At 36.8% G+C, this 27,963-nt stretch overlaps 1 protein-coding gene across 2 annotated transcripts; it reads left to right on the plus strand.

The window, feature by feature from the left end:
- Positions 1–8: 8 nt before the first annotated feature.
- LOC121423783 (UDP-N-acetylglucosamine transporter-like) lies at positions 9–27,095 on the plus strand. 2 transcript variants are annotated; one of them, XM_041619272.1, is made up of 10 exons: positions 9–221; positions 10,515–10,710; positions 11,743–11,900; positions 13,308–13,430; positions 15,137–15,305; positions 16,664–16,782; positions 17,194–17,327; positions 18,520–18,583; positions 21,347–21,381; positions 26,791–27,095. In XM_041619272.1, exons 2-9 carry the CDS (start codon positions 10,515–10,517, stop codon positions 21,359–21,361), a joined length of 978 nt encoding a protein of 325 aa, XP_041475206.1. In that variant the 5' UTR covers positions 9–221; the 3' UTR covers positions 21,362–21,381; positions 26,791–27,095. The 2 variants fall into 2 exon arrangements, with proteins under 2 accessions (XP_041475206.1, XP_041475205.1); XM_041619271.1 differs by lacking the exons at positions 21,347–21,381; positions 26,791–27,095 and having other exon boundaries at positions 10–221; positions 18,520–19,649.
- Positions 27,096–27,963: the final 868 nt, after the last annotated feature.

Below are 27,963 nucleotides of genomic sequence, written 5' to 3' on the forward strand. Positions count from 1 at the left end.
CCAGGCTATGCCATACCGCTACGCCGGGGGAGCTACGTTGCAAATTCCCGTACACATCATCATAACTGCAGCTGGCCGCAATCAAGTTGACAATGTCAATGACATGGTTGAACTTGCTCGACAAATGCCATTCTGTGAATCTTTGAGCTGCTACAATTGAATACATCTGCATATTCCTGGCTCCATCATACTTTTTATTTAGTGACGAAGTCTACTCTAAGGTTTGTCTTCATTTCATGAGTCAGTGTATTTTCTAGTAAAACTAAAACTTTTATTTTTTTTTAAAGCAAAAATATTTATCTAGGCCCAGGCCCAGACTAGGGCCTAATCACAATAACCTTAGCCCTAGACTGAGGCTAGACTCCTAGATAAATTGACTTTTCTACCGGTACATTGTGATTGGGGGACCTAAAGCTAGGCAGTAGGCAAACATTCTAACGTTAAACTTAAACTAGAACGTTACAAATAATGTTTGCCTAGCTTTAATGTGTGAGTGAGTTCGGCCAAGTACGATAATACGCCAGTGGCGGACTGTACCAGCCTGGAAGAAGAAGAAGTCTGAGCAGTTCCCCTTGTCTGCACACATGCGTATCTGCGCGATTTTCTTTAACTAAGTACTAAAAGAAGATATGCAATGAACACAGAGATGCCAAGTTCATAGACCAGCTATGCATGAGATTTTCTGTGAATCTGAGTGAGATCACAGACATTGTGTACAATACAATGTATGGTGAGACTACCACATATCGACCACCTCTTTTGAAACCGACCACCTTGCGCGCGTTAAAATTATTGCGTATTACAAACGATACGCGCGGGAGAGTAGGCGCAGTGTCTATAGAAACGGTAAGAATAGATTTTACGAGAAAAAAAGAAGCAACACAAAGTAAAAATTTAGTAGAATTAATCAAAATTGTATTGACCAGAACCTAACCCCGCTGAAAAACCAAGAAATCCGATAGGAAACGGCTTTAGAACAAATATCCGTCGTCAATCGTCGAATCATGTGCCGAAGCTCGCAATGGAAGTAGTGAGACGATCATTTAGCATGTTGACATCAGACATAGAACTGATTTGGAAGAGTCAAAATACTTCGCCACCGCGACAAGAATCGGCCGTAAACTTAGTGTATCGCGGGTGGTCGGTTTCAAAAGATGGGTGCAAATGAGCAAATGTAAAATCGTCGTATTCGTTGTTCGTCGATATATACGCGGATTGAATCGGAGTCGTTGTGCGAAACATGGGAATCTGATCTGCTTAATTTTCTGCAGAAATGAGACAAAAACTGGGTAAAATTGATAAATATTTTCGCAGATACAATGCTTAAAAGATTAGGTGGTCGATAAGGGGTAGTTCCAACCATATATGGGGATAGGCTGTGAATAATTGCGTGAGACCAAGATTTGACTTGAGGGGATGAACAAGAGTCCAAAATGCTTGAGTCTCACGCATAATGCGTGAGACTTGGTAGAAAATGGAACTTGGAAAAATAATGAATTTGGGGTATTTCATGTAACGGCCTCAAAATGCAGCCTTTCTCATAAAAATACCCGAATCGTGTGCAAAGTGAATGGGTGCGCAGACATGGGGTACCGTTTTTTTTTCAATCTGAAAATGACTGCCCGAGGTTTTTTCCAAGAAAATCAATTTTTTTTCCCCAAATTTTTATGAGATATTTGGTACACTTACACATAATGATATAAGGAACATTATTAACAAAGATTTTGTGAAATAAAAAGAAATTCATGTTTAATCTTTTAACTCAAATCTTTAGGTGCGCAGACTTGGGGACCACCATCATAAAGCCTGTATTTAAGTGGCTGTCAAACAAAAAATAGTGACCCTAAAATGAGTTGCAACAGGTTTGCTTTACTCAAAATTTTCGCTTACCGGTAATTTCACAAAACAGTTATGCACATCCTGTTCGGTATGCATATGATGAGACTGATGATTTATACCGGGGCTCGACATTAGCAGTTGCCTGGGGCAACCTAAATTGAGAGTCAGGCCACCAAAATTCTTAAAAGCTCACACTTAGTTTTGCTAAATTCTAGTGTTTTCTATTTTTTAGGGCCACTAAACTGCTAAAGTTTCTTGGCAGGCCACCAAAAATATGACATTGATATTTTGGGTGGATCGGCCACCAAGAAAAGTTTGTGTGGAGCCATGTTTATTATATGAAATATTCTAATTTTTCTCTTTATTGTTAAGTGAAACAACAATTAATTCCTCCCTATACATGTGGAACTAGCATCGTTTCATACTATATGGTTCAGTCAAGTTGGTCCTTATTGTCAAATCTGTAAAATATGAAATATTGTATAATTCAAACAATAAAGAACTAAAGTCAGTGAGGGACATCATGGACTACAGGTCTCATTTGCATATCACTGTTTCATGAAAAATAAGCGAAACCTTAAAATGTCATAACTTATCTACATCTGATGTTGTTTGAAGGTTTGCATGGTGGCATGTACGATTGCTGATGTGGTTTACGGTACACCATGTGGAGTGTTATAGAAGCAGTGGATAGAAGAAGAGAGGAAGTGGATAGGCGAGAAAGTGGAGATTTTGAGAATAGAGTATTCTTTCTTGAGAATAGTCCTGAAAAGGACTGTAAACCAGAAGGAATGTTGAGTGAGAACAGCTTGAGTAGTAGAGCTGATGAGGAGATGCTGGCTCGCACAACAAGAGAATCACCGCATAGAATGGGAAAGGAGCCACCTAATCACCAACATCCGGCACTGGAATACCAGAAGGGTCAGGGAAGCCATTGAGATACATCAACACAACACTGTGCCTCAAGACCCTGGCCTCCACATCAACAGCATCTGGCACCCAATCCTACGTCACCATCAAACTTCTAACCGATCCACAAACAACCAGCCGTCCACCGTCACTCCACCGAGCCCTCCTACCCAACACAGCAGTCTGATTGCATCACCAACTCAACCAGGGACTCCGCCGACACACACACCACCGCCACCGACACCTCGCTACAACCTCCGCCGACGACCCAACACCTCATCCGTACACCAGGCCACCCACTCACTCCCGCCGAAGCTCACCCGACGAGTCCGCCGACCAACACGCACAGAACGCCACCATTGATGTACACACCGCCGACACACACACACGCCGCCGTAACTCATGCCGCCGTCTACTCACCACGTCCGCATACGACGCCCACTCGTTTCCCGCCAAAACCTCCGACCCACACACAGAGCGCCACCTACGACGTCAACCCGCCGTGACCGCCGGCCTAGAGCTTTTCCCCCACGTCCGCACGCACGCCATAAGTACCGCCGCACGCCGAGCGAACACTCACTCCTGAAGACGGACAGTCAACCTGTCCGAAACGTCGAGTCTCTCTACTACTCATCATCTCTACTCGCCGACGCAAGCCAGCATCTCCTCATCAGCTCTACTACTCAAGCTGTTCTCACTCAACATTCCTTCTGGTTTACAGTCCTTTTCAGGACTATTCTCAAGAAAGAATACTCTATTCTCAAAATCTCCACTTTCTCGCCTATCCACTTCCTCTCTTCTTCTATCCACTGCTTCTATAACACTCCACATGGTGTACCGTAAACCACATCAGCAATTATCTACATCTGATTCTTATGAACTATTCAGCATTGTGCTAGTTTGATTTTTCTCTTTTTATTCAAATCTACATTTTTGTGGGATGGACTTGACAGTCTTTGAATTTACGCATAAGCCAGAAAATATAGGAAAAAGAGAATGTTTTTAGAATACAAATTTTACATGCATTGTCTCACCAAGTTGACACAAAATAAGTATGGGGAGAATTTTAGATCTAAATTGTGTGCTCATGTGGATGTTTGTATGTAGCCAGCCATGTTGCGACCTGGGCCCCGTCTTACAAAGAGTTATGATTGATCCAATCAATCGTAACTCTATGGAAATCCATCAGTGTCATAATTTTTCTACGAAAAATATGCACAATGACCTGAGTATGCGATATAAAAGCGCAGTGAATTTTTAAGAAAAAAATGAATGCATGAATATACATCATAGCTAGAAAATATTTTGAACAAACATGAATAATAGATGTTGACATTGCTGGCTGTCCATAGTTGCAATTGATCTGATCAATAATAACTCTTTGTAAGACATGGCCAGGATTCATTTCTAACTGAATATGGTGTGTACAGTGCATGCTGTGTGTACACTGTAGAATTACATGTACCTAAATCCTGGCATTTACTTTTTATATGTCAACATGGCGAGATAATGCCATGTTGGCATACAACTTTTTGTATGTCCACTTGGCAAAATAACATATCTTGCCATATTGCCATGACTTGGATAAGTTGTATCTTGCAATGTTGACGTACCCTGTACATGTACATCTTTTGTACATGTAGGCTTATGTGAGATTGTTGCTAAAAAACATGCATTCATGAGACAAAATGTTTTTTGTTCTTAAAGGACAAGTCCACCCCAACAAAAACTTGATTCGAATAAAAAGAGAAAAATTCAACAAGCATAACACTGAAAATTTCATCAAAATCGGATGTAAAATAAGAAAGTTATGGCATTTTAAAGTTTCGCTTATTTTCAACAAAATAGTTATATGAACGAGCCAGTTACATCCAAATGAGAGAGTTGATGACATCACTCACTCACTATTTCTTTTGTATTTTATTATATGAAATATGAAATATTTCTATTTTCTCGTCATTGTCATGTGAAATGAAGTTTCATTCCTCCCTGAACACGTGGAATTCCATTATTTTAACATTTTGTGCTTCAGGCAAGGAGGTGCTAATCATCAAATTCGTAAAAATTGACATATTGTATAATTCAAACAATAAAAAACAAAAGAAATAGTGAGTGAGTGACATCATCGACTCTCATTTGGATTTAACTGGCTCGTTCATATAACTATTTTGTTGAAAATAAGCGAAACTTTGAAATGTCATAACTTTCTTATTTTACATCCGATTTTGATGAAATTTTCAGCATTGTGCTTGTCTGATTTTTCTCTATTGATTCAAATCAACATTTTTCTGAGGTGGACTTGACCTTTAAGGAGAAGTTTATGGTACTTCTAGGAAGCCCAAGAAGTATATTGGTGAAAGAGTAATAGACAAAGACAACAAACTCTGGACGAGGGGAAGAGAGTTTTCTTAGAGTTTGGTGGATCTTCGACTCCCTTCATTTATTAAAGTTTCTTACATTTTCTGCCTTAGAAAAAACTTGCAGTCGGTATGGATTGGCCTCTTTAAATTCTACACTCTGATGTGATTGGTTCAGCGACAGTTTACTTAGCGTTTTTTATTTCATAATTCTTTTTGAGATTCAGATTAGATACAAAACTCTCAATATCTTTAATATACAACATGTAATTTTCTTCTTAAAAAAAGGAAATTAGGACAACTTTCAAAGAAAAGATTTTGTGCAAAATAATTTAGGGCCCTTTAAAATCTGCACTGTGATGTGATTGTAAATTGAGTGATTTCAAGTACGATGTTGGGTGTTGGTGTTGATGTTGAGAGTGTGAAAAGGCTGCTGAACCGAGCCCCAACACCGAGCTGAGTTCAGAGGAGCGATACCGATCGCGTTATCGATATCTTATGATGTCACGCCTCTGCGCTGTGCTGCTGATCATCTCAACTTTACGCAAGAAATTCTGGACGACGAAAGTGAGATCGGGAAGAAATTGCAGTAAAATCTTATCGTACAGAATGCAATAATCGGAAAGCATAAATATTATTTTCCATTAACATGTGTAAAACTCTAATGATTTGCGCTCATCTTAACTGTCATAGATAATTTTACGGGGGTGTTTCATCGTGTTCGCCTCCTGTTCGTGAACTACAGTTCGTCAACACCAACACCAAACTTGAAATCACGTTTTTTCCCAATCCCTGGGGGTTGGTGTTGGTGAATAGGGAAATCGCACGTAGATCGTCAACACCAGCAGTAATGCTCGCTTCAGCAGACGACATTCAACACCAGAGTTCAACACAAACTGCCGGAAATACGTCATATTTTCCGAGGTCAATCCCAACACCAGCCTGATTTCAAGTACGGTGTTGTAGCTGGTGTTGGTCACTTGTTCACTGCTACCACCCTGCCTGTGGGGAATCTACAGGAAGGACTATGGTATGCCAATGTTGTACAGAGCACACACTTCAAAAAAATCATTAAAATATCACTTTTGTGACCAAAATTACTAATTTTCATACAGTTGCAATTTATTTTTCATTACTAACTTAGGAATAATTTTTGTATTCACCAGAGCGCTCAAAAACTTGAATTTTGGGCATATTTTTGTGTACGCCCTCTATTGGTGGAAAGTAATATGGCAAGAAAATTTTCATTTTTTGATCTCTATTTTTAATTAAGAAAAAAATGATTTAAAGAATCAAATTGAAATAAGAGCCAAGTAGTATGAATAATAGGTGTAATGAAAACTGTCAGTGTAAAAAAATCAAGCATTTGCCCCAAAGAAAAAGAGAAAATAAGCCAAACATTGCCACCCTTATTTTGCCACACATGGAGATATAACTGAGAACAAGGTTATATTATAACCTTGTTCATTGAATGAGTGGTATTGGTGTTGACCCAACACCAACACCAGATTTCAACACCGTCAATCACCCATTGTTTCAGTGACAGTTTGCTTTTATTCCATATCTAAGAACAGATTAAGTAGAAACAAAACTCCCTACATCTTATTCAACAAAGAACATGTAATTTTCTTCTCAAATGGAATTCCTTTTTACGTATTACATGAACAGATGAACTAGCCAACGCCACCTCTGTTAGCCTCTTAAAGCAAGAGGTACAGAGCATCCTGCTTCGCTAAGAGAAGAGCATTAGCTGCACTTAGTAACTTTGTAAGAGAATGTTAAATGGCACTGTACATACTCCACACCAGGGGACCATTTCATGAAAGTTGTCAGCACTGACAAGTTGTCTTTCTCCGACAGTTACCATAGTAACAGTCAGAGGCCAGTGCCTTTCAGCCAGTCAAAACCAAGGATTTCACTGAAATTGTCATTGCTGACAACTTTCATGAAACACCCAGCAGACCTGCAGACCTGCAGACCTGCCAAATATAGTATGATATTGATAATACAACAGACTGCGGATTGTGACAAGTTTTAAAGAACAGATTATGTGCAAAATAAGTGAAGGTTGCAAAATGAATTGTTTTATTCACTGTTTGTATTCTGACATATTAAAGGACAAGTCCACCCAAATAAAAACTTGATTTGAATAAAAAGAGAAAAATACAACAAGCATAACACTGAAAATTTCATCAAAATCGGATGTAAAATAAGAAAGCTATTATTTTTAACAAAATAGTTATATGAACGAGCCAGTTACATCCAAATGAGAGAGTCGATGACATCACTCACTCACTATTTCTTTTGTATTTTATTATGTGATATATGAATCATTTGTATTTTCTCGCCATTGTCATGTGAAATGAAGTTTCATTCCTCCCTGAACACGTGGAATTCCATTATTTTAACATTTTGTGCTTCAGGCAAGGAGGTCCTAATCGTCAAATTCGTAAAAATTGAAATATTGTCTAATTCAAACAATAAAAAACAAAAGAGATAGTGAGTGAGCGACATCATCGACTCTCTCAATTTGGATGTAACTGGCTCGTTCAACTATTTTGTTAAAAATAAGCGAAACTTTGAAATGTAAAAACTTTCTTATTTTACATCCAATTTTAATGAAATTTTCAGCATTTTGCCTGTCTGATTTTAAAAACTTACCTTAAAAAAAGGAAATCCTACCTTGGTACTAGAATAGATGTGTGGGAGGATCCAGAGGAGGCAAATACCAGAAATAAGGTGACCAGTTTGAAAGAAACGGGACAATAAAGTATAGGGACAAAGAAAAATGGGATTTGAGATCAACTTGGTGAATGGATTTTGACAAGCGGCAAGGACAAGTCTCCTTTTTGTCGTGTGATCTGCAATTTTTTGTTTCTCCACGGAAGCTTTTCCTTGGGCCGTAATGAAAATATATATTATAAAGCGTAACTTTGCGTCCTTATTACAAATAAAAGTTGTCATTTATTAACTTTTGGGAAAAAAACAACAATGAAGTTCACTTTGTGTAATAAAATTGGATGAGTTGTTCTTAACTCCCTACCCTAAAATATCTCAGCATCACCTATCATACATTTGTATTCATTCTATATAGCATATCAGAAGTGCCAAATTTTAAAGAATATGGAACTTTCTTATTTTCGTCCAATTTTCTTACTATCATTTCTCTGATTCTCTGAAATTTTCTCTCTCCTTTGAAAGTAAAAAATTTTCTACTTGGATGGATCCCCCTTTAATCACATTCTGTGTGAAAATGAACTTGATTATAAAGTCGATCTTTCCAATCATATCATCCATCATACATAAGTACATAAAAGGAGAAAAGCACCATTGCCACTTGAAATGTCCAAAGAATGAAGAGACACTTAAGCTCTTGGAATTGATTTTACTATTAACAACTTTTGTTTATGGTTTATAGCACTGCTTTTTCTTCAAATTGTTCAACACTTGAGTAGTGTAAAAAGCATAATTTGCAAATGGTTATTAATATATTTTTATAAATTTCAAAATCAGGGTTCCCACAGTTGAGGGAAATCCTGGAAAAAATTGTGGTCATGGAAAGTCAGGGAATTTGGAAAATTTGTGAAAATTCATGGAAAAGTCATGGAATTGCATTTACCTCTTGGCTATGGCAGCTTTCCAGTTTGTTGTGTCTTACAACTCACATACTCTGTGATCATACTCTGCTTTTATAATTGGTGGTCATGATTTCCATTTTTCCCATTTTTGTGACATCCCAAATTCTACATAACTCCCGGGATGTAACAGGAATTCATGGAAAGCAGCAATTTAGTCACGGAAAAGTCATGGAATTCTGTTTTCAAATTTCTGTAGGAAACCTGAAAATGAATTAATAGGGATTTTACTGCGAAATAAGCACACTCTACACAGGAAAAAAGGGTGGAAAAGTCTTGCAATTTTGCAACGTGATTATTTGCACACCTGTGCCACATTTAACTTGGAGTGAAATATATATCAAATATTTGGACAAGTCAATTTGTGTGCTTTGAATAGAACTTAGAGTACAAAAGGAAAGACTCTAGTCAGCTAATGGCACAAATTTGCATCGATTTGCCAACAAATTTTGCTCAAAACCCTTTCAGTCACCATATGCATAGTCGCATCACTTACATACACTTTTATTAATATTCAATCAATATTGGTGTTGTGTTTAATCAGACCATGCATGTATTGCATTTCCACACAAATGTTCTCAGTGTCTATTATGCATGAGATTACCGGTATATGTGGTGGTTACAGCCATATGCTTCCGAAATTGGATGCAACCAGTTCCTGTTATTACAGATTATAACCAATTCACTTTTAATGGCATGAAATACTCATGCAAGGGAGAAACATATCGAAATAAAAGGAATATGGGTACATGTAAGCTCACTTATGAGATATTCATGACATCTTGCTACAACTTTTTCACAAAATGATTCATATTGTTGAAAGTTCGCAGATGGAAGATTACAAACAAATAGATGTTCTGTTTAAACCGGATCACTGCATTGGTTGGAGCCTTCCAGGAAAGTGAATGTGAACGGGTTCCCATTGAGCAAATTTATAAAAAAAACAGCCTGAAATCAATCTTGTTTGTATACTCTTTGTCAATGATGATTAATTGCACACGTAGTATTGTTTTCATACACTTATGTACGGTGTGGATAACTGGATAAACAATTGAGGATTTTCAAAGGGTATGTTTTCCATGTGTGTGTTAAAATAGAAATGTAATTAGTCATGGTTAGCATGGCATTTTTTTCTTCCAACTTTATGAAACCACAATCATGACATTGGCGGCAGAAGCCAAAAATTTTAGGAGGGGACAACCAAAAAATTTTTGACAAGCAAGAAATAAAAAAAGGTTCTCTACCCAAAAAATTTTTAGGGGGGATGTAGGAAAATAAATTGACAAGCAAAAAAAAAAGAAAAAAAGGTCATCAACAACAAATTTAGGGGGGGAACGTCCCCCGCTTCCGCCGCCTATGACCACAATGCATGTTACCAGTGCTCTTTTTGTTTTCATTTCACACCTCCGAAATAATCAAAAAGCCCTGGAAATTTTCACAGGTTTCAAAGTAAATTGTAATACAATGAAGCCAGCTTGGCTAGTGATCTTAGAAAGTAGTCGTGGAAAGAATTGTATTCATTTTTTTCTGATTCACCCCAATTTCATCAACCAATGGCAATATTTGTTTATTCTCCCGAGGGAAAAATATAGCTTTGGAGGGGAGTTGAAATGTTATTTATTAAAAAGATAGACCAGGCAATATCTGTTATATTATATAGTTATTTTGTTGTTTTAATCAACTCCTACATGAACTGTACCGTTTAGTGAGAAATTCCTTTCAAATAGTGTCTGAAGGAGATAATGCAATATGATTTTATTTTCACTTCCACTAGATGAACACTGTGAAATACAACCTCAAGTACGTGTCGCTAGGTGTCCTGATCGTCCAGACGACGACCCTCGTCCTGACGATGAGGTACTCCCGGACCTATCAATCAGAGGGACCTCGCTACCTCAGTTCCACGGCTGTCGTCTTGGCTGAATGCATGAAGATAGTTGCTTGTATATTGCTTGTATACTTCCAAGAAGGTGAGTTGTGCTAGTTTTTATGGTGTAGTGCCCCCCCCCACACTCATCGAGCAGATTAACATTTTAAGGCCTGGTCACACTGCCCGAGCGTTGTTGGAGCGGTCGTGGAGCGGAAGGGAAAGAGAGTCAAATTAGGCTCACAAATTTTGGGAAAAAAAATAAAACAAAAAAAACAATCGAAATCGAAAAAGGTGAATGGTAACAAGCGGTGATGATTTTTTTTCTCTCCGCTCCACGACCGCTCCAACAACGCTCTTCCGGTGTGACCAAGCCTTTAAGCATTTATATGCTTATTGATAAAAATAGCAACATTTATATAGCACTTCATACAAATGTTTCTAAGTGCTGCATACTATTACCCCGGCTTTAACATGGCCACCCTGATCGGGCACTCAAGCATTCAAGGAATTTTTTCCAACCAGGTACCCATTTACTACACCTGAGTGGAGAGTGGCAAATGTAAATTCATGCCTTGCCAAAGGATGCGAGTGCTGCGATGGGATTTGAACCTGGACCTTGGGCTCCAAAGTACAGAGAGCCACAACACCTCTACATTCCATTCCAGATTCTTGGAGAATTACTGTGTGAAGATGCAATGGGTTCAGTTATGTTTTCCTATCAATAGTATCATGGCTTTTCGGAACAGACACCAACAAAATCATACCCCTTATTACAGGCATTTGGAAGGAAATCTGATAAAGACACCCCCCCCCCTCCAGGGGAAAAATTGAAAAAATCTGGATTGTTTTTGGAAGATTGTAGTTCTACCCTTTAATCAAAGATACATCTATAAAAAGTGCCATGAACCCCCCCCATTTAAATGATTTTTTTTTATTTCCTGCATGTAGCCCCTAAAATATGTAACAGTTGTGTAGTACAGATGACTACCCGAGGGCGGGGGCATTTTATGATAAATCAAATCAGTGATGCAAAAGACGGTTCTTGCAATGACCCTTTTGTGAAATGGGGCCTTATTCTCGGAAATTGTTAAAACGCTCCTACCTTTTATGCTATGTCTGTTTCACTTTGCAGGGGGCAGAACGATTGATGGCTTTGCGAAAGTGATGAGAGAAGAAATCATTAACAAACCCATAGACAGCCTCAAATTGGCAATACCATCCGGTCTGTACACGCTTCAGAATAACCTTCTCTTCCTTGCTCTCTCCCATTTGGACGCAGCAACATACCAGGTATTTATAATGACATCATTTGCATGTCACTGCTATGGCAAGATGACCTTATGTCTCATATCAAAAGTCAATTTTTTTTTCAGGAGAGAGAGAAAAAACATAGCTGCCATAATCAAATACCAATTGGTATAGTCTTCCTGTCCTTTGGTGCCACTGTCACACTTAACGACATGGGCCTGAAGTCGGGTTTAACTTAAACTCAGGTTTAAAGTTGTGGTTTAAGTATGGGAAGTCAAAAGTATCAACATTTTTTATTAAGTTGTATGTTTTCTATGTTTACTGTGCTCTTTCCTGATTCATTGATGATGAAGACAATAATATATTTATACTTCCTAGGCAATAATGAATGATTTGAGAGCCAAATGAGCTCAAGTATGATATCTCTACTATTTATGATTTATGTAACAATTGGCTATCCATACTTAAACCACAAATTTAAACCTAAGTTTAAGTTAAACCTGCTATCAGAATACAGGCCATGGACTCCAAACCGACCTATGATAATGCCATTGAAAAAAAATGTATTATCACTGGGCCCCCGTCTTACGAAAAGTTGTGAATGATACAATCAATCACAACTATGGACGGCCAGCAATGTCAACATCTACAATGCACATTTGTTCAAACTATTTTCTAGATATGATGTGTAATCATACATTCATCTTTCTCTTGAAGATTCAGTGTGATTCTCTTTGCTTACTAAGGAGATTGTGCAAATTTCCTGAAGAAATAATTCTGGTATGGATGGATTTCCATAAAGTTGAGGTTGATTGGATCAATCGTAACTCTTTGTGAGTAAGGGTCCTGATTTCAGTGTAGAGTTGGCTTCATTGGTATGACTGTAGTGTTATCAGTTATGGCAGGGAATGACTGAAGGGAGCCCACTGTATGGGTTACAGTATTTTTCATCGGGGGATATAGGATCTCTTAAATTCATGGGATGTTTTCTTTGGATTATCCAGACAAGGCCACGCCCCCTCCAAAAATATTCAAACAATCAAATGATTTAATGAATGGAAAAATTGATGAATAAATGAATGAATGAAATAATGAATGAATAAAAGTATTAATGAATGAAAAATCAATGAATATATTAAAATATATATGAATGAACAAATGAATGAACTAATGAATAGGCAAATAAATAAAATATAAATTTATAAATGAGTGAATAATTTTTAAAAGTAGACAATGATATTTATATGATAAAATAGAAAAAGCTATCACTTTGAAATGTAGAGGCACTTCTCATCTAAGAGGAAGTATGTTGCCAACTTAAGCTTGATGGGTTGGGGCTCATGCCCCCTTTTCTCTGTTCTACCGTGCCACCCTTGATCCACCTGTTGGCAGGCATGTATGTATGTAATTGCAGATAAATCTTTTTTCTCTGTGAACCTATCCAAATAGGTGACCTATCAGTTAAAGATTCTGACAACGGCCATGTTTTCAGTGTTCATGTTGGGCAAGCAGCTTAATGCCTCAAAGTGGATCTCCCTCATCCTTCTAATGGCAGGGGTAGCTTTGGTCCAGGTAGGTAATCACCAAAGACCCTGTCGTATTGTTCCGTACAAGCCTTGCGTATGTGTGACTTGCTTTTGATAATTTTTGCTACTTGTAGGTCGTCCTCATTGATAGAATTGCACGTATCTCCCACGTGGTTGCCTTTAGGAGCGTATGCAAGTCTGATTTGCCTGCAGGGAAGTTTTGAACATCCTCAATGCTTTGTTTCTGGTGATTATTGATAACCTACCAACAAGACTTGCACTGGATGCTGCGACATGATGTTAAATAATATATTCCGCTAGCTGTCTCCTTTGTTGGCAGTTTCCATTAACTGGTGTTCATTGTGGGTTCTAGTCAACCCATTTTCTGCTTAAAAAAACAATTGTAGCTTTGTATACCTCAATGAAGATTTGGTGATTTGATCAAAAAAGTGCCTTCAAAGGGGAAGTTAACCCTGACAAAAACTTTATTGCAAAAATCGCAGAAATAAAGTTATTAGAACTTTAATTATTTGATTTACGACGTCATATGCAAGCAGTTTTTCTGCATATCGAATGGTAAAAAATCAATTAAGTGCCATTTTCTCAGAAAATTAAAAATGGTTTTTATTGTAACTTCAGTACATTAATTAATACACAAATGATTTCACACCCGCACCTAAATAGAAAATAAAGAATAAGTCTTCACTAACCATTAAACAATGAAATTTTTATATATATGCATTTTATGTTACATAACATAAGGGGCAGCTGCTTGTTCTATGAGGTCACAAATCAAAAACTTGAAATTTTAATAACTTTTTTATTTAATTATTATTATTATTTGTTTGGCGTCACCTGTGCCTGGGAGGCGAAAAGCGAATGAATATATATTTGATGGCTTTTCCTCAAACCTTCGCCAATATTTTTTTATGTTATTTTTGCAATAAAATTTTCGTCACGGTGAACTTTCCCTTTAATCTATTTATTGATCATGGAACTGATTTTTACGATTGATCATACACAATAATCAATCGTGGAAGTCAACCACACGATCAATCGTTAATTTTATCTTACAACCCCACAGGATGGGGTTTCACAAAGATTTAAGTATGACTCAGAGTAGCACTTAAATGCCGGCGCGTACATGATATGCAACACGCGATGTAATTGATTGATATGCAGTAGTGCGGGTTCTCATAGCACGATCTGACCAGTACGGTCAAGCCTTTTATACCGCATGCAACTAGGCATTTAATTGCGACTTAAGTTGTACTTAAATCTTTGGGAAACACCCCCAGGCCATAATAACAATGACAACTTATCAGTGCTGAGAGGCTTCTGTTTTCATCAAACATCTTGTTTATGATTTTTGCAAATATGTTCTGAGCCAATCAAATGCAAGGATTTCAGTAGCTTATAACATAAGTCAGTGAAAATGGCCTGGTGCAATGAATGTGAGGGGGGGGGTAGGTGGGTTGATGGTGAGGGCTGACACCTTAATCTCACAAACGGTGTCATTGTCAGATAGTGCAGCTCTTAGATTCAGATTTACGAGAATAATTAATTTGATTTTTTTTTCTTCATTTTAATCTACCCTTTTGGGTGTATTTACCCTAATCATTTTCTTTTTAATTTAATTTTTATGTGAAACAATGTAAAAGCATTTGTAATTCAGCCTTTGGCTGTGCAAAAAATGTTTTGAAGTATCAATAAAGACCATTATTATTTTTATCATATCTTGATTTTTTTCAGATGCCATCAGAAAGCAAGCCAAAAGAAACGGAACAATCGATGTCATCGGAGCTGATCGGTCTGATAGCAGTTCTGTGTGCCTGCTTCTCCAGTGGGTTTGCAGGGGTTTATTTTGAGAAGATTCTCAAAGGCACCAAGCAATCATTATGGCTCAGGAATATACAACTAGGTAGGTCTGGAGGATGGTTACGGCAATCCATCTCTTCATGGTGGTTATGTCTGCCTCTTTCGAGCCTGATGATTCTTCAGTTTCTGTTTCTGTTTGTGGTAACTCCCGTAGGAACTCGGCAGGACAGCATTTTTTGCTGGTAAACGCCAAGCTGGCATATAACCAATTACCTATGAAACGTTTTTCGTCTAGGTTTATCAGTCATAGTGGCTGACGTTATAGACGACAGATATCACTCTCGGGCCTTTTTATCAAAGTGGAGACAATGGCAGAGTTGGGATTCGAACTCACAACCTTGCGATTATGAGTCCAATGCTCTAACCACTGGACCACACGACCCCACTTGCAAACTGTTCATTGTGTGTCAACCGCAGCCTAAATCCTTCCATGTGCTATTTACTCTTTATTTAATTGGAAATCTTTTGAAGTCTCCAAATTAATTATTTGTCTTGCAATTAATTACAAATTTGCAATTTATTGCTGATCTCCTTCTTGTGGTCAGGACTGTTGGGTAATTTGCTACAGCTTGAATCAGAGATTTTTACAAATTCTCAGGAAAGCCCCGGATTTTCCTGCATTACGCTCTGACCCCATGTCGAATGAAGGCCTGCCGATAGCATGCCACTGACTTGATTTCTGTGCAGATTCAATGCGGTAGAGTCTTTCCTTTTGAAGATACGATTCTAACTTTGCAAGAAAGTTTGCGAACTCGGCATAAAACCACACATTTCTTCATTAATTTTTATAGCACATTTTTCTGCAACCTGTTCTTAAATCAGAGCTAAGCCAATGCATGCTCTGGATATATGGCACAGATTCCGCATTTCTAAGGGCATAATTTGACTTTTTTAGGAGATTTTGGAGATGAAATCCGAGCTTTATTGTGGTGAGTGATAGTGCCTGTGTATACAACGTGTTTGGTGTGCGTTGTGGTGATTGACTGTGCCGACTTGTAAGTTTGCCATGTCAGAGGTTAGCACATGTCGAATTCCGGGAGTGTACTCTAAGCGATATGCACAACATGAAATGGAAAACAAATCAGTTACTCCACTTCATCAGGTAAGCTTTTGAATTGTTATTTGTTTTTTTCCCATCCTAGAAGGCCTCCTGAGGGGTTTGTAAGTGTAGATGCCCTGGAGCTTTTTGTTTTACGCAAAGAGATCAGGATTTCTTTTACCTCACCCAGTGGCATCTCTATTTAAATGATCATTGATTGCAAATATTTTCTTAGACCCCTCCTCCTCCCCCCTGTGTGATATTGATTTGCAAAGGAAAAACCACTCAAATCCCTAGATACAGAGAGTTTTTCACATTAATGTTTCTTACCGTTTCATCTATCTCTTTAATACACTCTCCAGCTTTCTTTGGGGTAATCTTTGGTCTCGGTGGTGTTATAGGAAAAGACGGATCGAAGGTTGCGGAGGATGGTTTTCTTCAAGGATACCATACTATCACATGGGTAGTAGTGATATTACAGGTCAGTATTCACTACTGTTTTCTCTCAATCAGGGAAGCATTTCATGAAATACATAATCAATGATTTTCACTTGCTATTTGTTATAAGCCATTGAAATCCTTGCATCTGATTGGCTCAGAGCCAATTTTTCAGTGAAAATGACTAACAAGAGGATTCATGAAACATTTTCCCTAGTTTTAATGCAAAGTCACATTCCAATAATGTGAATAGATAACAAAAAATGCATTGTAATGAAAATTACCTCAGGAGTGGATTTAAAAGAAAAAAATCTTCACAATAATCATGTTTTATAATATAATCTTTGCATACATTGGCATTTTTTTTCCTTGTACATTTGTGTTGTATGAGCCTTATTTGTACATGATTTATTCGATAATTACTTTCCTCTCTTTGTTTTACTTATTGTTTCAGGCCCTTGGAGGTCTTATTATAGCAGCCGTTATCAAGTATGCAGATAATATATTGAAAGGATTCGCTACATCATTATCAATCATCTTATCAACAGTAATATCTTATTATCTGCTGCACGATTTTACTCCCTCAAGGTACGTATCTACTTTTTCAGGGCCCCCAAGCACTAGCGTACAGATGGGGGGGCGTTGGGTGGCCAAGGACCCCATCAATTTTTATGACAAACGAAAAAAGGAGAGGAAGAAGAGGAAAAAACTGAAGTATGATATCATTTTCTGAATATCAAGCCCAAATCTGTTTTATAAAAATAGATTTTTTGTATCAAAAAAGGAATTTTGTTTGCTCGTTTCCTTTGCTTGCTTGCTGCATTTTATAATTTTTTTGTCAAATACACGTTGTCTGGCCCCCTCAAAAATTTTTGGTCCATTATGGGCCACTGCCCTCAAGGAAATCAACTGTGATTTACTACCCCAAAACTAACAATAAATCACCAAAATGTTTCAGAAATGTGTAAGCACCAACCCATGTTTTCAAATGAATCCATATTCTTAGTACTCATCCCCCCCCCCCCCCGGCACATAGTTTTGCAATGAATTACATAATAGAAATGTCCAATGAAGATCATATTTGCATCCACATATTTGTCATACTCACTGTCCACCAGTCAGCATTGATGTTAGATGTTTCTTATTGGATTATGAAGAACAAAGCAAATATTCCTATTGATTATACATTTATTTCTATCATGTCATCGATGTTACCTGGTAGAATTAATTTCTTGAATGCAGAGAGCACTGCTGATTAAGTTGTAGCTCGTGATAAAGCTGAGATGATTATATTATACCAGAAATTCAAAGAATAGTCCAAATATTCCACGAATTGCAGATCAGTGGAATATTGCTGGAATTCCATTAAATATAATTATCATTATCTATCCCCAATAAAAATAAAAGGGGGAAATTTTTACTTCAACGAGTCATGTCACTTGCCAAAATTAGTTTATATGGCCTCACTTCATAAGGCCATCATAGAAATGCAACTTAAATGTAGTTCATTGTGAAATCAATTGTCATTGTGCTCTATGCTGCGTATATTGCATTCATTGTTGTATCCATGGTATTATTCATGTATTCGCGCATGCGCGTTAGATTGTTGAATACGGTGTCATATTTAACAGCAAATTTTATAAGGAATATGCATTTTTAATGCATCGCTGAAACACTCTAAAAAGATGGTAATAATAGTTATACTTTGTATCCTCTTGCAAAAAGCACAACACAAATCCAGGTATCATTATTATTACTACGTTTTTATTTCTCTCTTCAGCTATTTTTTCGTTGGAGCTGCATTTGTCATTTCAGCGACGTTTCTCTACGGCTACGTTCCCAAGGTAACTCTGGATCCCAAAGGATCAGATAATGTTTAGTCATAAGTGTCACGTTAAAAAACTTATACGAAATATTACACAACGGTCTCAACAGTGTGTGTGTGTGAACATGCATTGTGCAGCTATCTCTGGATGAGAATGATCACGCAATGTTTATTCTAAAGTCCTTTGGAAGCGCATAGGGACGTTATGACATAATCTGATATACGCTATACAAGAACTGTGTTATTATTAAAAAATGTTACAAAACTTTGGAAAATATAATCACCTTTTTTTAATGGTGTGTGTGAAATTCTAAATCATGTAATTTTGCAGCTGTTTTTCTTCTGTGAAGATTATGTTATCATGTTCATAAGAATATTGTGCAAATAGTCTTTTTAGATGTAAAATTTTAAATGTTTCCAAACTATGAATATCAACGTTGCTTAATTAAAAAAAATTTATTTGTTTTTTTTTTAAAAAGAAAGCTGGTTTCTTGCATATACCATCTACTTTAAAAGCTTTTTTGTACATACAGGTATACCCATTAGATAATATCCAGAATCATATATTTTATTATGAAATATGAGATAGGTATTTATTTGTTTTTTAAGCATGTTTTGAAAATCTGTGAAAGCAGTTTTCCATGTAGGGTTTTAGATGAATTACAGATGTAAGTGCTGAAAACACATGTCTGTAACAAAAAGAGTAATTATTGTGGTTGTAAATAAACACTTCAGTCTTTCATTCCAGTCAATATATTAAACCTATTTGTGTGTGGAAAATATGTAATTTTTTGTTTACACTAAACTTTGATTTGGTGTCTTTCATCAGTAAATCCAATGAAAGGGTTCGATAGATTATTGATGAGGTACTTTGAGATATTGTCCTGGGCCCACATCCATGAAAGCTGAATATGTCTAATTATCACATAATTATATAGGGCCACAGTACACAATTATGTGATAACTAGACCTGTAAAGGTTTTGTGAATATAGGTCCTGGTGGGTGTTTCATAAAGCTGTTCGTATAGTTACGCAAGACTGGAACACAATCTTAGGTCATAACTCACTTACATAGGGATATTACATAGCCCAAGAAAGGATCACCTGTCATGCGTAAAGTCACTCGTATCTTACAAACAACTTTATAAAACACCCGCCTGGTGCTTAAAGCGCTACATAAGAGCAGAGGTGTAAATTTCACCGAAGTGTCTAATCATCACATAATCTCATCACAGTACACAATTATAATAATAATAGTGATATCTTATTGAGCACACACACCGCCAGAGACGCTCAAGCAACAGTTACTTTGGATACAAATATTTTATACTTACATGTATAAACAACTACAAAATATAGATATGAATAAAATCAACAAAGAAATCTTAAATTACGCGATTACAATTTGTTAAAAAATAAAGCGCCACAATCGGTCAGAGCTATTTTCGATAGGATGAATTATCTGATAGTACCGTGATTAATATTGTCCCAGTCGGGTTCGTGAATTATGGAATGCTAGAATTGCACATATAGAGCAATTTTTGGAAGTTACAACAGAACTAAGAATGGACTTAAGAGTGCCATTCCTGGCCTTCAAAAGAGAAGTCATCCTGGCAATAAGGTGGTTTTATTACAAGCAGAAAAATTAGAGAAAAATCCATCAAAGTATAAAAGAGTTATCGATTATTATTTGTTAATTTGTGACGCTATACATGTATGTGAGCAGCTGCCCCATATACAGTTGAGGCCAGAAGTTTAAACACCCAGGAAATTCAAAGAAAAGCTGACATTTGTCAAACGTCATAGAATTTACTGTATCTTATAAAATATTTGTGCTATCATGACAAATTTGATATCAAATTAATGAGTATGTCATGCCCCTTCATCACATTGCTTTGTCACCAGGAGCTGAAAAATATTTAGGTGAAAATTTTTCCCCAAAAATCTTCATATTTTAGACGAATTAAAAATAAAAACTTGACAAAAACATTTCATATTTGTGCTAGTTACTTCTCAAAACAAACATTTCAGATTACACATTTTTGTTCAGTGGTGACATATCATAATAGCAAATGCAATATAAATCATAGATTTGACATTTATATATTTTTATGAAACGATGTTTGAAAATATAAAAACTAACAATAGAATACAATGGCATTAATATTACTTTTTTTCTTCAAAGAAAATTCCACCTGAAATATACTTTGATCTCAACGGTATTCCAATCATGTGGAAGAGCTCAATATGCTCTTTCATTTGATACCAAATTCTTCATGGTAGTATCTATATTATTGAAGATATAGTAAATTTAATGATGTTTGGCAAGTGAACAAATTTCACTAAATTCCATGGGTGTATGTAAACTTTCGGCCTCAACTGTACATGTACCATTTAAATGATATTCCATGCATTCCATTTTGGGGGACAGTGATGAATAAAAATAGTTTTCATACAGAAGTTGTCATAAAATGATGTGTTTGATGATACTCTATTGCACAGTTACTATCATCAATTTATTTAGAAAATGGTAATATGTGGAATTCATATCACATGACACAAGGAGGAGCTGTACTTCTAAAACGTGATATCACAAAGTGAAAATTAAAAAAATGCATAATTGTCTTTGACAGATTTTCATGAAACCTTTACTAAAACATTAAGTCGTACATATGCTGCTTTGTTAAAATCAAATTATGGTCAGTGTGAACTTCCCCTTTAAGTTACATAAATTGTGATTAATATGCATTTTGTCACGGAATATACTTGTTTACATGCATAGAAGACAGAGACATAAAGTTATACACTCCAATCAAGGTGAGTTTGTTATTCAAACAATTTATTCATTTTGCTAATCCCACTTGATATGCTCTAAATTTTGTATGTATCCACCCTTGGTACTGCAAGTGACCTTGTAAAAGCTGGCTTTGTAAATTTTTGTCCGAGTATTTATCAGTGTGCAGTTTGCTTGCAATGATTTTTATCTAACTTTTTGTTATCAGGAAGGCAAATTACTTTGATGTATTGTGCACATAACCTCAGTATATATACCTCCTATTTCATAACTTAGTGGCTGCAAAACTGGGGAAGGGGTGCTTCAGGCCCCCTCACCTTTTTCATTGAATTGGTACCAAAATGTTTTTTTTTTAATTGCCCTTTGATTGTGATTTCTCTGCATGGTCAGCCATGGTGTAGTGGTCCTGACTCTCGCCTTGTAAAAAGAAGGTCGTGTGTCCGAATCCCACCATGGTCTGGCGTCCTTTGGCAAAGCGTTAATCCACAGTTTGCCACTCTTGACCCAGGTGCTAAATGGGTACCCGCTAGGATGTGAAAGTCATTGTAGCTTATCCAGTACCGTGTGCGCCTCACTGACGACTGACTGGAATACTCCCCAGGGAGTGGAGGATGTGCACACATTGTGTGTGGGAATGACAGATTGAATACGATGACCGGGGTAATAATAATATATGCGTTAAAGCGCTTAGACACATCGTTTCGCTGTATAAAAGCTGATTACTATTATTACCATACCTTCAAAATCGTCTGCAGCCCCTGTTGCAAATAAAAAGCTTATGTACATGTAAAATGCTTCAGATCCTTGACCTTGATAAATATTTTCATCTTATGTATAGAAATATTCTTTATTATAATCACAAGTATTTATATAATATATCAAGAGTGCATTATACCTTACATAGTATGTCCTAGCTGTCTTTAGAAAATTGAGCATAAGTTGATAATAATAGTAATAATTGGCATTTATATAGCGCTTTATCAATCTACGACTGCTCAAAGCGCTTCGCAATTATTATTACCCGGTCACCGTGACTGGATTCATGGCATTTCAAGCAGCCTTTTAGGCACACACTTGCTAAACCAACCACAATGACGGTTGTTTCCTACCGGTATCCAATTAGCACCTGGCTGAGAGTGGCAATGTGTGGATTGACGCCTTGCCAAAGGACGCTAAGTCATGGTGGGATTCGTACACACGACCCTCTGCTTACAAGGTGAGAGTCAGAACCGCTACACCATGGCACTTTTGACTCCATCGGCGCAGTTTACACTCTACACTATTGTATTCACCCCAGCCTGTACATGCACGCTTTGAAAGTGAGTTGAATTTTTAAATGATCTTTTTTAAATTTTAATAAGGGCCTGGTGCTCTCCACCACCTATTAATAGCCACCTGGGAGGTGTTTCACAAAGATTTAAGTATGACTTTATCGCACTTAGATATCGAGTTGCGTGCCGTATGAATGGCCTGACCGCATTGGTCAGATCGTGTCATGGGGATGCGTACTACTGCGTATCAATCGATAAGGTCGTGCCATTGCATATCATGTATGCATCGGCAATTAAGTGCAACTTAAGTCATACTTCAATCTTTGTGAAACACCCCCCTGGTATTGCCAATTCATGTACCTTGATACTTTGGCCAGTCTTCCATAGTCACCACTTTTAATCCAGTACAACTTTTAACATAAATCTAAAGAATGTTACCTTTCAAAATTATAATTTTTTATTATCACATGAACTCCAAATACTAAATCATCCCCTGTGTCAGTCTATTGCACCCCTGCTACTTCTTTTCAGTAAATAGTGCATAGTTATTATCACTTATTATATATAGTTGCTTCATGATTTTCCTCATCTGAATGGGTAAGTATTAATTGGTTATAATACCTGCTCCTACTGTGCATTGGGTCTTGCACCATATGGTCTAATCGTTCTAGTTCGTCTAAAACCATTTTTTCTAATCATTTGGTCTAATTGCAATTTAGCCAAAAAAATTTCCATGGGTGTTTTGTTTCAAACAGCATATATAGCTTGAATGGTCACCTGATGCTATTTAAACCAGTCATTTTACAGGTTTTAAGTTATGTAGGATATATTGCATAATAAAAAAAAATGATATTGGTCTATAAGCGAGTTCTTATTTCTTTCTGCACATGATCAAAAGATTCTACGCATGATCAGAAGAAGGTCATTTGTACTAAAGTGACATGGCGCTTTAAAATCTAATGAGATAAGCACCAACTTTGATGTCTTGATTATTCATATATTCTTTTGAATTGTCGTTTTCATTTACATCCACAAAAAACAACAATACTTCCACGAACGACTGGTATTTCACAGTTTGCAAAGTACATTGTGCAACATGCTAAGATATGCATTCAAAGTAGGAATACAACAAATACCTTCATTAAGTGTTCATTGGTGTGCTATTCTAGTCACCTGGTCTATTCAATTTCTTCATCCTGCTATGTAAGGCAAGCTTACGTAATATCTTGCTTTGAAATCTGCCTATCACGATGAAAGAAATGAAAGGTCATTTGACCAAAATTGTCCATGAAGTAACTACGAAATGGTCTATTGTGACCACATAGTTAAGTACGTCGTGGCCCAGTCTCCGGATTCCGAGGGTTGTGGGTTCAAATCCCAGTCATGGCGTAATTTCCTTCAGCAAGGAATTCATCCACAGTGTGCTGTTGACCCAGGTGAGGTAAATGGTACCGGCAGGAAGTAATTCCTCAAAAAGCTGTGTGCACCTGAATCCTTGTGATACTAGTAATATTGGTGGTGGTGGTGCTTTGTTTACCTGATTGCTAAGAAAGCATGAATGCTTGTAAGCAAGCAACCAGAGGACCAATTGCTTAAGGTCCTCTCTGAGGGACCTGGTAATGAGGATTAGTGCCTCATCCAAGGGCACTAGCGCACCAAGTGGGAATCGAAGCCAGGTCACCGGAATCTGCTATTGCGTCTCCGTAATATGAATTTATTTATTATCAAATACTGTATTCATTTATCTCAGTGCAGAATGATTAGTTGACAATTTCAAAATTAGACTGAAGATGTTATACTAAAAGACATTTAGAGTAGACTAAGTGGGTATTATATCCTACATAAATCAAATCCTGTATGCTGATTGGTAAATAGCATCATGTGACCAAACATATTCTCACTATTTTGTGATGATGTCGAAAATGAAACACCCACCGAAGAAAACGTGCTATTCCTTGACGTCAATGATGGAATAGTTGACTATTCCATAATTGACGTCACAGATCAGGATGGTGCAAGCACTAATACGCGTTCCGTGCACTGAGCTAAGTAGCTAAGCGCTTCAGGAAAAGTAGGTCAGTCAGCGCAGCTGGTTTGGTTCAGATTAAAAAAAGGAGTAACTAAGAGTACAAGAACTAGATTATAAAGATCAATTGCTTTAACTTATTAAAGTAGGATATCAAACAAATATACCAGGCCTTTACATGTATTTTGAAAGTATAGAGGGATTTATTCATCCTCGGTTGTACTGGCAAAATCACTATTTAAAAAAAAATAGTAATGCCAGTCCAACCTTGGATGAATAATTCCTGCTATACTTACTCAAAGCCTGGTATATTTGTGTATTAGACCAAGTGTGGTGTAGACCAAATGGCAGTTATTGCTAGCAAACCAAATGGGTTTAGCCCATGTGGTATTAGACCATCGGAGAAATAGCTTGACAGCGTGTAGACCATGTAAATACCATACTACCCGGTACTCCTTGCATGGAACCCTTGCTTATAATGCTCAAAAGTCAAAAGTCATTTACCTGAATAGAGTCGAATTCGTAAATTGCATGTTTTATGGAGAAAAAATATATGCTTAAAAAAAGACTGATATTATATTGGGAAAAAAATCAATTTGATATCACAATATTAACATCATTCTGAAGGTTTGCTATTATTTTCAATATTATATTAATTTCACCTAAAGTTATCAGAATAGAACTGTACTGGCTGCACAGAAATGATGATTGCACTTACAATGTGCTATCAAAGGCCCGGTTACAAGTTGTCATCTCGCAGAGATACTGAATGTCACAACGTGTTAATTATGTACATGTACATCTTGGTTCAATGTTTGACATCACAATCTGAAAAAAGTGACTGGGCTTGCTTGTGCGGCTGGTACTGTTTACTTACATATTAAAAATTACAAATTTTTATGCATACTTTCTATGAAAGGTTGTTCTTCACAACCTGAAAGCTTGCTATATGCTAGTTAACATAGCAACAATCAGTTTATGAATGAAAATCATTTTCATATATGTTTTTGTCTCCTAAAAGTATTCCAAATTAATATTCAAATTTTGGCATTATTGTGATATTGGGAACCACTGTTCACTTCATACAGCAGCGCTTTATTCAGTTACACGCACGGTTCCCTATTATAACCTCCATTCACTTTGTACACAAGTGCGCGTATACAAATCGACGAGTGGTTCCCAAAACCACGATAAGGCCCAAATTTTTACTTAGTAAAAACTATACAGGGAATAATTTTCTTGGTATTGCATCAAAACTTGCCCCATATTTTAATATAACTGCTACACAAACTTTCCTTTGTAATAGCTGGGTTTTTTTTTTACATAGGACTGTACCGAACATAGTTGAAAAATTTTCTCTAACAACCAGAAATGCTAATCAAATTTGAAAAGTAAAATAATTCCCTGCTATAGCCTATAAAATACTAATAATGATTATTAAATCAATATTAGTAAGTAATGATATTGATACATTTACTAATAGTGATGATGATGATGATGACAGTGATATTGGGCAATTATATTCTAGGGGAGATAATCGAATAGATTCTTGTTCTATATTTTGAGAATACATCATGTTGTTAAGCTTGAAACATATTCAATATATGCTCCTTCCTCCTGATAAGATTATGCTTGTTGTTTTCGCATACTTTTGTAATTCCGAAGCTTTGTTATTCTGAAGATTCGTTATTCCGAAGATTCGTAATTCTGAAGATTCATAAGTCCGAAAACGATATGAGGTTCGTACCGGGGGGGGGGGGGGGGTAATTCCGTAGGTTTGTTAGTCCGAAAACAAAGTGAGGTTTGTAATTCCGAAGGTTCGTTAATCCGAAAACGAAATGAGGTTTGTAATTCTGAAAGTTTGTTAGTCTGAAAATGTAACGATTAACGAACCTTATTTCATTATTGGACTAACGAACCTTTGGAACATCGAATCTTATTTCTTTTTCGGATTATCGAACCTTCGGAATAACGCCACAAATGTTCGGATTAACGAACCCTTTTACGTTTTCGGATTAACGAACATCGAGGTATAGGCAATTTACGTGTTTCGGAATTACGAAGTGTAACTGTTTTTCCATGGAGCTAACAGAGAGTTCTGTTGTTTTTCCTCTTTACCATTACTTGGCCTACAGATGATGGACTGGAATAGCGATCTTCCATTCAATATGCCCTACACTACAGTGCACAGTGCTGCCTTTTGCCAGTTTTTGTTTCCCATGCCCGCACTCTGAACTCGGGTTTAAATTAAACCCTGGATTAAAGTTGTGGTTTAACTATGGAGAGCCATTTGGGGCACAAATCCCTAACAGTACATATTCAATTTATTAACTCATTTGACACGCAAATTGATCATAATTGTCTTGGAATGATAACTGAAGTATTCTTATAGGCGCCGCTTTTCCGACGGCGGCGGCGTCAACACCAAATCTCAACCTAAGGTTAAGTTTTTGAAATGTCATCATAACTTAGAAAATATATGGACTTAGTTCATGAAACTTGGACATACGGTTAATCAAGTATTACTTAACATCCTGCATGAGTTTCTCATCAAAGGTCAAAGGTCATTTAGGGTCAATGAACTTTGGCCAAATTTGGGGTATCTGTTGAATTACCATCATAACTTTGAAAGTTTATGGATCTGATTCATGAAACTTGGACATGATAGTAATCAAGTATCACTGAACATCCTGTGCGAGTTTCAGGTCACATGACCAAGGTCAAATGTCAATGGACATTGGCCATGTTGGGGGTATTTGTTGAATTACCATCATTACTCTTTAAGTATATTGGTCTAATTCATAGAACTTGGACGTAAGAGATCACTGAACATAGTTTCAGGTTACATTACCAAAGTCAAAGGTCATTGGACTTTGGCCAGTTTAGAGGTAATTATTAGATTGCTGTCATAACTTTCAAAGTTTATAGATATAGTGTATAAAATGTGGATATAGGGGTAATCAAGTATCACTGACAAGTTTTAGGTCACATGATCAAGGTCAAGTGTCAATGTACGTAGCATTGTATCATTAAATGAATTATGTTTTTTGTGAATAATTATTTGATAGTAGTTTTCAAAGTCAGGACTGCTGCTATATTGAATCGCGTGATGCAGGTGAGACCGCCAGAGGCATTCCACTTGTTCTTCTTTATGAAAGCAAAAGGAAGCAAAATAGTAGACATTAGAAATATACGGTATAAACAAATTTTTTAAATTTTTGGCTCCCCATAATTTTAGCACATATATTTAGACCGTGGTCTACTTTAAGCCTGACTTCCGATACGGGCCCCAGTGTTTTTCCCTTTAA

Source organism: Lytechinus variegatus, chromosome 11, assembly GCF_018143015.1.
Source record: "Lytechinus variegatus isolate NC3 chromosome 11, Lvar_3.0, whole genome shotgun sequence".
In the NCBI taxonomy this organism is placed as follows: Eukaryota; Metazoa; Echinodermata; class Echinoidea; order Temnopleuroida; family Toxopneustidae; genus Lytechinus; species Lytechinus variegatus.

Bases quoted from the DNA above. Each gene is read 5' to 3' on its own strand.
- LOC121423783 (XM_041619271.1), top strand. From the start codon at position 10,515: ATGAACACTGTGAAATACAACCTCAAGTACGTGTCGCTAGGTGTCCTG. The intron at 10,711-11,742 runs GTGAGTTGTGCT...TTCACTTTGCAG, and splicing joins GCTTGTATACTTCCAAGAAG to GGGGCAGAACGATTGATGGC. The intron at 15,306-16,663 runs GTAGGTCTGGAG...TACACTCTCCAG, and splicing joins GCTCAGGAATATACAACTAG to CTTTCTTTGGGGTAATCTTT.